This window comes from Carcharhinus amblyrhynchos, chromosome 16 (assembly GCF_965287045.1).
Source record: "Carcharhinus amblyrhynchos chromosome 16, sCarAmb.v2.hapA, whole genome shotgun sequence".
Classification (NCBI taxonomy): domain Eukaryota; kingdom Metazoa; phylum Chordata; class Chondrichthyes; order Carcharhiniformes; family Carcharhinidae; genus Carcharhinus; species Carcharhinus amblyrhynchos.
The window spans coordinates 10336100-10351475 of NC_137339.1; the positions used below are offsets into that span (position 1 = coordinate 10336100).

The 15376-nt window shown below is 46.0% G+C and overlaps 1 protein-coding gene across 4 annotated transcripts in view; it reads left to right on the forward strand.

Moving 5' to 3' along the window:
- The window catches only part of ppp1r16b (protein phosphatase 1, regulatory subunit 16B), a 163855-nt gene that overhangs the window by 90336 nt on the left and 58143 nt on the right, over window positions 1-15376 (forward strand). For all 4 annotated transcript variants that reach the window (XM_080204391.1, XM_080204392.1, XM_080204389.1 and 1 more), the window contains exon 3: window positions 11991-12061. In XM_080204391.1, coding sequence (XP_080060517.1) covers window positions 11991-12061 — 71 coding nt within the window. The remainder of the gene's footprint in view (window positions 1-11990; window positions 12062-15376) is intronic.

Sequence of the window (15376 nt, forward strand, 5' to 3'; positions counted from 1 at the left end):
TAACACTGCATTGAAGTTACTGTGAAACTCCCCTAGTTGTCACATTCAGGCACCCTGGTGGAAAATTTAGCATGACCAGTGCACCTAACCAGCACATCATTCAGACTGTGGGAGGAAACCGGACCACCTGGAGGAAACCCACACAGACACGGGGAGAACGTGCAGACTCCGTACAGACAGTGACCCAAGCTGGGAATTGAACCTGGGTCCCTGGAGCTTTGAGGCAGCAGTGCTAACCACTGTGCCACCGTGCATTTTCATTTAACTGCACGGCTGCTTAATTTTTTTTACGCAGCCTGGTGCCACTCAAGCATAGACCAAACTGGGAAAGAGAGACCTGCAGCTGGATTGACTCACCCACATGTCCTGTCCGAATGGATGCTTGGTGAGAAAAACAGGAATTTAGTGGTGTGTTTATCTTTTTCAACAAAATCCTCCAAGGATTCGTATCAGATGCCTGTTTTTTGCCAATTTCATATGTGTAAACACATGCCCTCCGCCCTTGTTTAAAAAACAACATAATTGATCTGACATAAGCTGGCTTCTCATGAGAAATAGGTTTTTTTCTCGGATGGTGGATGGCAGTGGGCGTAGGGGAGGAAACCGGTGGCACAGTGGTTGGCACTGCTACCTCATAGCGCTAGGAACCCGGGTTCGATTCCCAGCTTGTGTTACTGTCTGTACAGAGTCTGCACGTTCTCCCCATGTCCGTGTGGGTTTCCCCTGGGCACTCTGGTTTCCTCCCACAGTCCAAAGGCGTGCCGGTTAGGTGCATTAGCCATACTAAAAATTCTCCCTCAGTGTACCCGAACAAGCACCAGAGTGTGGCTGATAGGGATTTTCACAGTAACTTCATTGCAGCCTATTTGTGACTAATAAATAAACTTTACTTTTTTACTTTACTTTACCCATTCTTTGTATGTGTGTCTGGGTAGACATACATTGCAACGCCCTGACTGGACCTGTTTTTATGTAAACATCTGCTGGATAGTAGACAGGAATGGAGAAGAGATTCATTCCCTCTTGCCCTCATTGGCCAATGAGCACTGAGGCAGTTGATAGATGTTGGACGGTCACTGTGGTTGCCAGCTGATTCAGCATGAGTTGAAAATCTTCCCAGTTCCAACTCCGTTCCATGTTTACAGTTGAATCATCAGGGCAGCCAGCACATTAATATTTTCTGGGAGCCCTGACTAATGTTCGCCTCTACTGCTACTGAAGTTGTTCTGCACTCTCTCTTTTCCTTCTGTGTGTACAGTATGCTTTGTCGGTACAACGCGCAAGAAATAATACTTTCCGCTGTACGCTAATACAATAATAAATCAAATCAAATCAGAAAGTTATAAGGTTCCACAGTGATTTTTGTTAAACACTGCTATTTTGAAATTGTGCCTGGGCTGGTTTTAAAGAAATCTAGTCAGAAGTCTGACAACACCAGGTTTAAGTCCAACCGATTTATTTGATAGTAAGTTTGTGAGTTTACTATCAAATAAATCAGTTGGACTTAAACCTGGCGTTGCCAGACTTCTTACCGTGTTTACCCCAGTCCAACGCCGGCATCTCCACATCATGGCTACTTTAAAGAAACCTGCCACACAGAAGGTATTTCTGTCCCCTCTAGTCATCTGCGATTTCAGGGAGGTGACAGCCTAGTGGTATTATCGCTGGGCTATTAATCCAGAAGCTCAGCTAATGTCCTGGGGACAACCTGGAGCACCCAGAGTAAACCCGCGCAGACATTCGATATGGGTCTGTGCGGAAACAATGTACAAAAGAGGTATACACAATTTACATGAACCACCAACATAGCTTGATCTCCTCCAAAACGGCAACTCCTCTGCTCTTCATGAGTGGGCAGGTGCACATGGGTAACAAACAGCTACAACCGGTGGTTGATGGCTGGGAGCTCTCCACTTTCATTCAACCTTCCCTTGTACTTCCTGAATGAAATATATTTACGAAGCGGTGACGTTTTATTTGCAGGCGTAGCCGTGGGATGAAATCACGGGGTACAAGTGGCCCTAAGATGCGAGTGAGAATTCCAGACAAACCGCTGAGGAAAGAATGAGTCAGTGCAAAGAGCGGAGGAACGCAGCCAGCCTCAGCACACTGCAATTCCCGCATTGCTTCCCTGCACAGATCCTGTTCTAATTAATGAGTCAAATTTAGCCAACTTCACTTAACCCTTGCATTGCTGAAATGTTATCACAACAAATGAGGTTCAGTCTATTGCTCCAGGTGGCTTTTCATTCATTTGTGAGACATGGGTGTCACTGGCTGGGTCAGCATTTATCGCCCATCCCTAGTTGCCCTCGAGAAGGTGGGTAGCATGCTAGACCATTTCAAAGGGCGGTTGAGTGTCAACCACGTTGCTCTGGGTCTGGAGTCACATGTAGGCCAGACCAGGTAAGGACAGCAGATTTCCTCCCCTAAAGGACATCAGTGAACCAGATGGGTTTTTCCAACAATCGACAATGGTTTCATCTGTAGATTCTTAATTCCAGATTACTTTTTATTGAATTCAAATTCCACCATCTGTCGTGATGGGATTTGAACCCGGGTCCCCAGGATGTGAGCTGAGCTTCTGGATTAATAGTTCAGCAATAATACCACATCGCCTCCCCTTATATTTAACATTATGTATGGTGCAGAACAGATCAGTTTCTTTCAGTGCAGTGGGCGGGATTCTCCAGTGAGAACAGGGAATTTGGCGCTCCGGGCAAAACTTCATTCACTTCCAGCGGCAGCGGAGAATCCCAGCCCTGTGCAAGGACTGAGTTTGTGGCCACTATGTGGCCCTATTGTAAGTTTCACTATGCTCACAGTAATAGGTTGTTTTATAATGTTGACTTTGTGTCAACCAGACAGCCCGAGGTGTTTTACACACTTTCCAGTACCTCGGTGATCCGAGATCTTGGAATGTGGCAGTTTGCAACACTCAGCGGACTATAGCTTGTTGTACTGGAAGTCCGTGAAGTTTTGGGCACACCAAAGAGTGTCTTTCACCCAACCGATGGCCCTCCAGCAGTGGTTGAGGCTTTTCTTGGTGTTTGTACTCCTGGGAACAGCCTGTAGAGCACTGATTCCTGCGTACGGAGAGGCTCGGGATGAATCTCCACAAAGGCCACTACATCACTTCCCAGACCTACTTTGCAAAGGCACATTCTAGAAGGAGATTTAGGTTTACCAGGCTGATTCCAGGGCTGGCAGGACTGATGTATGAGGAGAGATTGACGAGGTTAGGATTGTTTTCGCTGGAGTTCAGACGAATGATGGGGGAATCTCATGGAGACTTATAAAATTCTAACAGGACTAGACAGGGTCGATGCAGGGAGGAGAATCCCAATGGTGGGGGAGTCCAGAACCAGGAGGTCACAGTTCTCCTGGAAGGATTCAGGGTAGACCATTTAGGACGGAAGTGAGGAGACGTTTCTTCACCCAAAGAATAGTGGGCCTGTGAAATTCATTACCACAAGAAGTAATTAATGCCAAAACATTGAATGTATTCAAGAGGTGGCTGGATATAGCACTTGGGATGAATGGGATCACAGATTATGGGGAGAAAACAGGATTAGGACAAGTTGGATGATCAGCCATGACTGTAATGGATGGCGGAGCAGGCTCGAAGGGCCAAATTATCTCCTCCTTCTATCTTCTATGTTTCTATAAGATGGACAACAATCTCGTCACCTTGAGTGCGGAGGGGCTGAGACTCCGTATTTGGCGGTAGGATCTGATGGCGAGTGCCCTTCTCACCAGGGGACACCTATGTGTGACACCAGGCGCTGCTTTTGCCCAATACTCTATTGGAGACATGTATGGTGTTTTCGGCGTACATGTGTCAGAGCTCCAACATACATGATGCACGCACCGCGCGTGAGCTTTAATAGCGAGAGATTGCACACGACCGATTAACCACAGTATTTTCTTGCCTTGTTCCCAAGAGAGATTGGTGAACAAATGGAGTACTTTGATCCTCTCACTTTAATCAGGAATATATTTTTCCGCCTCGTTGTTTAGCAGTTGGAATCGCCGCAGGGAAGAGTGAGTGTAGATGCAGCATGTGAACGACACTGCACTGGTGTATGAGTGCGCCTGCCATATTGTCAGATAACCCTGGGTGCTCCAGTTACACCAGCCATTGATTGCTCATTTTAATTGGGTGATTATTTAGTTAATGATCAGCCAGGCCAGTAGCCACAGTTGACAATTTATGGGAAGGCGGAAAAATATCGCTCCTTTTCCCTCCCCCTCCAAGCGAATTAGCGCACATCTGAGGCACAGGCGCACAAAGAGCCTCTCACTCCGACAACATTTAGGTCAGTGGTTTTGACAATGTTCGTTAGGCTAAGTGGCAATTAGCGATCAGGGTTGCTAAATGGTAATTATCCGTAAATGCTCGTGCACTCTGTCCCACAGCTGCCTATCTCACTCGAGTGGCCACCCATTCTTCATTCGAGTCTTACGCTGACATCAAGCGCGGAGCTGAACTGTGGGGCACATCATTGCCAGGCAAGTCCTGTCTTCAACCAATGTCCACTTTGCAGTATCAGCAATCAATACTTCATTTTCTCTTCCCAGCCCAGAGCAGCGGAACTAATTATGTCGCCTCAATTGCTCCCTGGTTTGAGATCTGCCTATTTAATACAGAACCTGGAACCGTGCTTGCCTGCTGGTTGTAAGGGAGCTTTGAACATTTTCATTTATGTAAAATAATGTAACATTATCTCTGTAAGCCAACATTTCAATAAAACAATACTCCTCTTCCCTATTGCTGCTGGCATTAAGCATCTGTCATCCAGCTTCCTCTCTCAGAAGACACTAATTGACAACAGAACTGCATGTCTTGATTCCAGATTTATTGTTCTTTCTTGCGATCCAATGAGACCAGAAAGGCTGCCTATTGCAGTTGGCCTGGAGAAGGTGGTCAGAGGCGGCACGGTGGTTAGCACTGCTGCCTCACAGCGCCAGAGAACCAGGTTCAATTCCGGCCTCGGGTCACTGCTTGTGTGGAGTTTGCACGATTTCACCCCTGCCTGCGTGGCTTTCCTCCGGGTGCTCCGGTTTCCTCCCACACTCCCAAAGGATTTGCAAGTTAGGTGGATTGGCCATGCTAAATTGCCCCTTAGGGCGCGATCTTACCCACCATTCTCCTGCTACACCGAGGGCGGAGAGTTTGGCGCCCAGCCAAATCTCCATCCACAGCAGCTCGATGGGAAAATTCCGCTGGAAACACCCTGGTCTTCGTGTCCCAAGATGTTTCGGTTAGGAAAATAAGCGAGGACCAAATGCGGGCAACTGGGACTAGCTTTGTGGTAAAAACTGGGCAGCGTGGACAAGTTGGGCCAAAGGGCCTGTTTCCATGCTGTAAATGTCTATGGCTCAATAAATAGGTGGAGTTATGGAGATAGAGTCTGGGTAAGGTGCTCTGTCGGAGAGTCGGTGCAGACTTGGTGGGCCAAATGAGCTCCTTCTGCACTGTGGGGCTTCTATGATTTTGGCGGGGTGGAGGGAGGGACTGCCTTTTCCTTTGGTGCGTGTTTTGTTTTATATTGGAGTGGTTTGCTCAGTCGCTTTCAAAGCCACTGGAAGTCAATTATGTAGCAGGAACTGGAGTGAAGTCGGCCAGACAACTTCAGACTGGCATTTTAAAATTTGTATATATAAAAGGATGCTTTTTTTTCCGGGATAGCCGAAATGAATCTTGGCACACTTCCTGTTCTCCGCCGCATTCCCGCACAAGATGCACTTTTCCCCATTATGTCAGTGCCCTTTGTCAGCTCTGACCATCCAGACTCGGAACGTTGGTTGGCTCTGTTCTCTCGCCACAGATGCTGTCAGACCTGCTGAGATTTTCCAGCATTTTCTGTTTTTGTACCGTTCAGCATGTTTATTTCCGCTGTAAGACCGAAAGCTGACTTGCAGTTAAAGATGTCCCAGCTAAATCTTTCCCCTTTATGGCAACTCTGGTTAAGCTGAACAACAGCAAGAGTCGGTTCACATTAATTGAAGTTCGGGCCTGTGGTGGGATTGTGGTGGTGAGTTTCCGTTTGTAGCTTAACTGTTCCATCGTGGTTTTAACTGATTCATTCACGCATCAGTCACTAGCATTTGCTGGACATGCAGACTCAACTGGTTGTTTAGCCACCGCGCTACACGAGTATAACAGTAATTACATAATCATAAGTATGGGGAGAAATTTGGGCGGTGCATTGGCAGAGTGAGCTAACGCTGCTGCCTCACAGCACCAGGGAGCTGGGTTTGACTCCCAGTTTGGGTCTCTCTCTTTGGGCAGAGTTTGCACATTCTCCCTCATGTCAGCGTGGGTTTCCTCCGGATGCTCCAGTTTCCTCCCACAGTCCGAAAGACTTGCTGGCTAGGTACATTGGCCATGCTAAATTCTCCCTCACTGTATTCGAACAGACGCCAGAGTGTGGCGACTAGGGGATTTTCACAGTAACTTCATTGCGGTGTTACTGTGAGCCTACTTGTGACACTAATAAAGTTAAGGGTGTGACTGCCGGAAATAGCTTAGTCACTGGAGAGATGTAGTGATCACACAAGGCTGTATTTTTCTTACGCTTAATGCATAGAAGTTATTTCCTGATGCTTCAGTAACTCAGGTTGGGACACAAACAGTTTCTACTTTGTTTTCCTTCATGATTGAAATCAACATTCCTACTTAAATATCATTTCTTATATTCTCCTCACCCTCTGACCACTTCCTGGTTCCTTCGCTTCTTCTGAAGGTGCTGATTCATGCAAGACTGTCATTTCACAGAATACCTGGCTCAGGTAGTGACTATTGACACTGAAGGTAATTACGACAGACTGGGAATTTTTTTAAGTTCATTTATTAGTTTAAGTAGGCTTACATTAACACTGCAATGAAGTTACCACAATGAAAATCCCCTAGTCACCGCACTCTGGCACCTGTTTGGGTACACTAAGGAAAAATACAGCACAGCTAATGACCTAACTAGCACATCTTTCCGGACTGTGGGAAGAAACTGGAGCACCCGGAGGAAACCCACACGGACACGGGGAAGAACGTGCAAACTCTGCACAGACAGTGACCAAAGCCAGGAATCGAACCCGGGTCCCTGGTGCCGTGAGGCAGCAGTGCTAACCACTGCAGCACCGTGCCAATATCTGTGCACTGGCAGTTTTCCAGCAACATCTACTGGAAAGCAACAATCACTCATTGACAGAAAATGCTGGAGAAACTCAGCAGGTTTGACAGCACCTGTGGAGAGAGAATAGAACCGACTGTTTGAGAAAGGGTCATTGAGACTCAAAACGTTGTTTCTATTCTCTCTTCACCGATGCTATCAGACCTGAGATTTTCCAGCATTTGCCAGCATTTCCAGCAGTCTGAGATTTTCCAGCATTTGCGGTGTTGGTTTCAGATTCCAACATCTGCAGTATTTTGCCTTTAACCACATCTTGAATTTATATTGCATCTTTAATGTCGCAAAAGAAAACAGGTTCCGGGGATAGGGCCTGGGTGGGATTGTCGTCAGTGCAGGCTCGATGGGCTGAATGGCCTCTTTCTGCACTGTAAGGTTTCTATGAGATTAAGAGATAAAATTTAACGATGAGCGCACAAAGAAGTACTGAGATAGGTGACGGAAAACCTAGCTGGTGAGGTAGGTTTTAAGGAGAAATAGGGGAGAAGGAGACGGAGAGGCAAAGAATGCCTTGAAGGAATTTCAATGCCTGGGGCTGAGGCAGCTGAAGGCCTGGCCATCCAATGGTGATGGAAATCAAAGTTGGGCAAGAGACTTGATTGAAGAAAATCAAGGGCTAAAACCCAATTTTGATTTTGATTTTGATTTGATTTATTATTGTCACATGTATTAACATACAATGAAAAGTATTATTTCTTGCGTGCTACACAGACAAAACATACCGTATATAGAGAAAGAAACGAGAGATTGCAGAATGTAGTGTCATAGTCATAGCTAGGGTGTAGCGAAAGATCAACTTAATGCGAGGCAGGTCCATTCAAGAGTCTGACAGCAGCAGGGAAGAAGCTGTTCTTGAGTCGGTTGGTATGTGATCTCAGACTTTTGTGTATTTTTCCTGACGGAAGAAGGTGGAAGAGAAAATATCCAGGGTGCGTGAGGTCCTTAATTATGCTGGCTGCTTTGCCGAGGCAGTGGGAAGTGTAGACAGAGTCAATGGATGGGAGGCTGGTTTGCGTGAGTAGATTGGGCTACATTCATGACCTTTTGTAGTTCCTTGCGATCTTGGGCAGATTTTACATCTCTCTGTGATCCTGGGAGCTGAGACTGGTTTGGTACTGCCCCGATTAGTACCATGAACTGGTTTTTGAGTATAGGCCTCTTGGGTCTGTAGAGTTCAGTACAGTTTTCTGGGAGGGCGACAAGGTTGTTCAGTGGTTAGCATTACTGCCTCACAGCACCGGGGACCCTGGCTTGCTCGTCTGAAACCATAAAATCTTGCCCGAGGTTAACAGACCTTCCCAGGTTCCACCCCTCGCTCGCTCTGATTCTCATGGTGGACGAGCCAGTAAAATTCTGACCATTATCTCTAAACAATGTGGACTGACTTCTCTGACTGAAATACTCAAAGGAAGAATGATTCATCGAATCATAGAACCCCTACAGTGCTGAAGGAGGCCATTCGAGCCATCGAGTCAGCACTTACCACAGTCCCACCCAGGCCCTATTCCTATAATCACACATATTCACCTTGCTAATCTCCTTAACACTAAGGGTCAATTTAGCATGGCCAATCAACCTAACTCGCACATTTTTGGTCTGTGCAAGGAAACCGGAGCACCCAGAGTAAACCCACGCACGCACACCCCACACCAACAGTGTACCGAGGCCGGAATTGAACCCGGGTCCCTGGCGCTGTAAGGTAGCAGCGCGAACCATTGTGCCAACATGCTGCCTCAAAACTGAAATCAATTCGAACAGCAGTGAGGTTTGAACCCACGCCTCCACAGAGCCTTAATGCAGTGCCTTAGACCACTGGGCCATGCCAGCACGGTGCAAAAATCAATGCCAGGAGTGGGATTTGAACCCACGCTTCCAGAGGAGACTGTGACCCGAACACAGCAACTTCCACCACTCTGCCATCCTGACCCATTTGAAAAAAGAAAACTTGTGATTCTGATCTTTCATTTTGCCACTTGTTGACAAAATCACTCAAGGTTGTTCCTAAGAACTGTCGTTACTTAGAAAGTTCAAAACTAAGGGACACGAATATAAGATAGTCACTAATAAACCAAATAGAGTCTTCAGGAGAATGTTCTTCATGCAGACAGTGGTTAGAATATGCAATTTGCAGCTCCCTGGAATAACTGAGGCATTGAAGAGAAAACTACATTTTTATTCTTTCATGGGATGTGGGCATCAGTGGCAAGGTCAGCACTTATTGCCCGTCCCTAATTGCCCTTGAACTCAGTACTGTGCTCAGCATTTCAGAGGGTATTTGAGAGTCAGTCACATTGCTGTGGTTCCGAGGTCACATGTAGGCCAGACCAGGTAAGGACAGCAGATTTCCTTCCCCATCAGACATTACTGAGCGAAATGGCTTCTTACAGCAATCAGTGATATTTTCCTGCGACTAGCTTTTAATTCCAGATTTATTATCGGGATTTCAATTTCACCAGATACCGTGTTCTCAGAGCCTGGGCCTGTGGATCATTAGAACAGCGACATTACCATTTCCCAAACACACAAAAGAGAAAGGGAACAAAGAAAATGCTGATAATGCGAGACTGGTGGGAGGATGTTCATGTGAAGCATAAATGCCAGCACAGGCCAGATGGGTAGACTGTTCTTGATTTGATTTGATTTATTATAATCACATGTATAGGGATACAGTGAAAAGTATTGTTTCTTGCGCACTACACAGACAAAGCATATCGTTCATAGAGTACGTAGTGAAGAAGGAAAGGAGGGGGTGCAGAATGTAGTGTAACAGTCATAGCTAGAGTGTAGAGAAAGATCAAATTAATATAAAATAGGTCCATTCAAAAGTAGCAGGGAAGAAGCTGTTCTTGAGTCAGTTGGTACCTGATCTCAGACATTTGTAACTTTTTCCCAATGGAAGAAGGTGGAAGAGAGAATGTCCGGGGTGCGTGGGGTCCTTAATTACGCTGGCTGCTTTGCCGAGGCAGCGGGATGTGTAGACGGAGTCAATGGATGGGAGGCTGGTTTGCGTGATGGACTGGGCTTCATTCACAACCCTTTGTAGTTTCTTGCGGTCCTGGTCCTGTGTGGTAACTGCTATGAAATATGATTTAAATCATTGGGATTCAATATTTTACCGGTATTGAGTGAAAGAAAGTAATCCTTAGTAATAACCTGAAATGAATTTTTTTCAGGGGCTGCTTTAGGCAATTGGAGTTGTTATAAACCCTTACTTTGTTTATTTGCAAAGCGCCTCAGGATTTTTTTTACATAAAGGAAATGTCTCTTGCACTCATTGTTGGATTTCATAGTGATGACGTTATGTTGATGACATCTGGTTCTTAGACTCTCCCACAAGTCAAAACATCATTAAAGGTCCATTTCTTGTGTGCGGTTCTAAGGGAGAGTGTCTGTTGTCTTTTCTCAGTTATCGAGTGTCCAGTGAATTTGTCAACTGTATTTTAAAAATCAGGAATCTTCAAAAAGTCAAGCTAGAGGAAGGTGGGCTCATGGATCAGCATAAAGATTGAGGTTGAGCTGTTCTTGCTTCTGATCCTGCATCAAATTAGAGTAATAAGGTGGCACGGTGGTTAGCACTGCTGCCTTACAGTGTCAGGGACCAGGGTTCAATTCTGGCCTTGGGTAACCATCTGTGCGGAATCTGCATGTTCTCCCCACATCTGTGTGAGTTTCCTCTGGTGCTCCAGCTTCCTCCCAAAGGTGTGCATGCAACCAGAAAATAAAAGTTACGTGGGAAGCCAGGAGAAGCTGAGGGGCAGCACGGTGGCACGGTGGTTAGCACTGCTGCCTCACAGTGCTGGAGACCCAGTTCGATTCCCGGCTTGGGTCACTGTCTGTGCGGAGTCTGCACTTTCTCCCCGTGTCTGTATGGGTTTCCTCCGGGTGCTCTGGTTTCCTCCTGCTGTCCAGAGATAAGCCAGTTAGGTGGATTGGCCATGCTAAATTTCCCCAAGTGTCAGGGGCACTAGCTAGGGTAAATGTATAGAGCTATAGGGGTAGGGCTGGGGTGGGATTATGGTTGGCATAGGTTTGATGGGCCAAATGGTCTACTTCTGCACTGCAGGATACTGTAATTCTACGATTGTTCTCCTGAGAGCAGACAAGGCTAAGGGGACTTTGAATAGAAGTGTCCAAAATCATGCATGGCTTTGACAGAGTTAAAGAGGAGGAACTGTTTCCAGTGGGCAAAGAATTGGTATTGATTTAGGGTAATTAGCAAAAGAACAATGGCAGGATTTTCCGGCCACGCTCACCCCAAAATCGGAAAAACCGCTCAAGGTCAAAGGACCTTTGCATAGTCTGCCCTCTGTCCGCTACGATTCCCGGGAAAGATCCCCCCAGTGAGAGAAAACACAGTCATTGTTGACACAGTGATCCCAAAGGCGGGGTGAGGTTTTCCAGCTGCGTGCACCCCAAGACCAGTAATTCCTATTCCAGATCAATGGATCTTTACATGGTCCGCCAAGTTTTCTGTCCCACCTGCCACGATTCCCATGGCAGACAGGGTGGGAAAATTCTGTCTGAGAGAGAGGAATGGAAAGCGTTTTGCTAGTATCCTTCAAAAGGAAGCTGGATAAATACTTGAAAGATAATACTTTACAGGGCTGAGGGGAAATACAGAATGGTGGAAATTGTTGGATAGGTTCTCCAGACGTTTGGCATGACGTGATAGAGCTGGATTTTTTTTTTCTCTCCGAGCTGCCTCGTTCTGTGTGTATTCTCCCTTTTTTTTTAAGTAGGGGAAAGTTAGCCTTGAAGTAGACGCATGTTCTGTGAGTAATTGTCCTGTTTTTATTGCAGTGAGACTCTTACTGAAGAACAATGTGAATCCAGATCTGTGCAATGAAGACGGACTTACAGCATTACATCAGGTAATGGAGCACTCCTTTATTCACTTGACCTACCAGAAAAATAAATCATGCAGTCCCAGTTGTAGAAACAGAAAACTTTTGCAATTCCCTGTTGAGTCCAGCCTCCGTAAGGGAAACATCTATAGAAACACTTCTACTCGTTGGTAACAGAATCTTTCGCACAAGAAGCTATTATCATCATAAAAGCCAAGTACACTTTCACTTCTGTTCTAAGTTAGTTGTTCTCGGCCAGGCTGAAGATTAGTTTTACAGAAAGCTTTTATGACATCTTGCATCTATCTCTATATATATATATTTTATATATATATATATTTCCGTCATGATTGGCTGCATACTGTTCAGGAGCAGTCAGCTGTAATGCTCACACTGACAATCTGATTTAGATCAGTTCAACAGAATCGTAGAATCCCTGCAGTACAGAAGGAGGCCATTCAGCCCATCAAGTCTGTACAGACCACAATTCCACCCAGGCCCTATTCCTGTAACCCTCATTTACCCTGCTTTCCCCTGAATTTAGGATGTCCAATCCACCTAAGCCGCGCATCTTTGGACTGTGGGAGGAATCCAGAGCATCTGGAGGAAACCCACGCAGACACGAGGAGAATGTGCCAACTCCACACAGTCAGTGACCCGAGGCTGGAATTGAAGATTGAACCCAGGTGCCTGGTGCTGTGAGGCAGCAGTGCTAACCATTGCGCCACCGTGCCACGCAGCATAGAATCAAAGATAGAACACAGAACAGTACAGCACAGTACAGGCCCTTCGGCCCTCGAGCTATGCCCAAACCCAAGATCAAGCTATCGCACTCCCTATCATTCTGGTGTGCTCCATGTGCCTGTACAATAACCACTTGAAAGTTCCTAAAGTGTCCGACTCCACTATCACAGCAGGCAGTGCGTTCCACACCCCAACCACTCTCTGAGTAAATGTTACGCCTCTCAGTTGCAATCCAGTATGAAAGATGATGCAAGTCCAGTTTCTTCACAAACTCACTTTATTTTCTGATTCAACTCCATATATACATCCAACAGCCAGTGCCACCTGTAACCCCTTTATATAAGGTTGGCATGGTGGCCCACCTTCTTGTACCCTGTTGGCAAAGGGATCCTCACCCATCAGCAACCCAGCTCATAGCTAAAGACTCACAACCTAGTGGGCAGCTGGGCTTCAGTGGGCAATGCTGTCACCTCAGAGCCAGAAAGTCTCAGGTTCAAGTCCTGCTCTTGAGCACATGACCCAGGCAGATGTTCCAATCTAGTACTGAGAGAGTGCTGTACTGTCAAAGGTGCTGTCTCTCAGATGACGCATTAAGACAAAGTCAGGCAGTTGTAAAGAAATCCCACGGCAACTGTTTTGAAAAAAATCATGGTGGCGCAGTGGATTAGCACTGCAGCCTCATGGTGCCAGAGACCCAGGTTTGATTCCTGGATTGAGTCAGTGTCTGTGTGGAGTCTGCATGTTCTCCCTGTGTCTGTGTGGATTTCCTCCGGGTGCTCCGGTTTCCTCCCACGTGCTGAAAGACGTGCTGGTTAGGGTGCATTGGCTGTGATAAATTCTCCCTCTGTGTACCTGAACAGGCACCGGAGTATGGTGACTAGGGAATTTTCACTGTAACTTTATTGCAGTGTTAATGTAAGCCTACTTGTGACACTAATAAATAAACTTTAACTTTAATATATCCCGGTGAGTACTATTAAACAATTATCACACAATTAGGTCCAAAGTGGAAAGTCCAGTTAATCCATTCTTAACAATAAATGCATAAAGGCATTCAACTAGAAAAGATTCTTTGGCACATTGCGACAATAACTATCACTAAAGTCGGTGCTATTCCTACTTTCCTGCACTTGCCCCATATCTTTGAATCTTATAATGTGCTCACCCAAATATTTTTTTAAAGGTTGTAAGGTTTCTGGCCTCCACTATCTTCCCAGACAGCGCTGTCCAGATTCCCACCACACTCTGAGTGAAGACATTTTTTTTTCTCAAATCCCCTCTGAATCTCTTGCCCCTTACCCTAAATTGTGCCCCCTCGGGATTGACCCCTCAACCAATGGGAACAGCTGCTCCCTTCTCACCCTGTCCATACCCCTCATAACCTTATACACCTCAATCATGTCTCCCCTTTAGCCTTCTCTGCTCTAAAGAAAACAAGTTTATTTGGTAGCCAATGCCACTAGCTTTCGGGGCCCTGCCCCTTTGTCAGGTGAGTGGAGCCACTTATCTGACAAAGGAGGCAGAGCCCTGAAAGCTGGTGGCGTTTACAACCCAAATAAACCTGTTGGACTTTAACCTGGTGTTGTGAGACTTCTTACTGTACTTATCCCAGTCCAGTGCTGGCATTTCCATATCATGACTAAAGCAAACAATCCAAGCCTAGCTAGTCTTTCCTTAGAGCTCAAATGCTCCAGCCATGGACAAGGGATTGAATATGGCATTGTGCCTTGTATGCTTCAGCTACCTTCAATGTATACCCAACTGAAATATCAGGACAGTTGCAAATTTGGCATTTACACCTACCATGGCTTGATAGTACGATAAATGTCATTAGAAATATTTATGTTATTTATCATTTGCTGTTCACAAGCTCAGATGTTCCAAAGAATTTTCTATCTAATGAAATACTTCTAGTTTAGTCACTGGAATAATAGAGGAATAGAATCATAGAGTCCCTACAGTGCAGAAGGAGGCCATTCAGTCCATCGAGTCTGCACTGACTACAATCCCATCCAGATCCTATCCTCTTAACCCATGCATTTACCCTAGCTAGACCCTAGACACCAAGGGGCCATTTTAGCACGGCCAATTCACCTAACCCACACATCTCTGGACTGTGGGAGGAAACTGGAGGACCCGGAGGAAACCCACGCAAACACAGGGAGAATATGCAAACTCCACATAGACAGTGACCCAAGCCAGGAATCGAACCAAGGTCCCCAGCGCTGTGAGGCAGCACTGCTAACCACTGTGCCACCATGGTAAATGCACAGTAAGATTTCCTAAGTTGCAAAGAAATAAATTGTCAGATCATTTGTTTTTAGGTGCCGGTTGAAGAATAAATGTTTGCCGGAACACTGGGGAGAACCACCCCAATATTTTAACAAAATAGTTGCCATGGGATTTTTTTTTAACAACTGCCTGACTTTGGCTTAATGTCTCATCTGAGAGACACCAGCTTTGACAGTGCAGCACTCTCTCGGTACTAGATTGGAACGTCAGCCTGGATCATACGCTCAAGAGCAGGACTCGAACCGGAGACTTTCTGGTTCTGAGTTGAGAGTATTGCCCACTGAAGCCCAGCTGCCCACGAGGTTG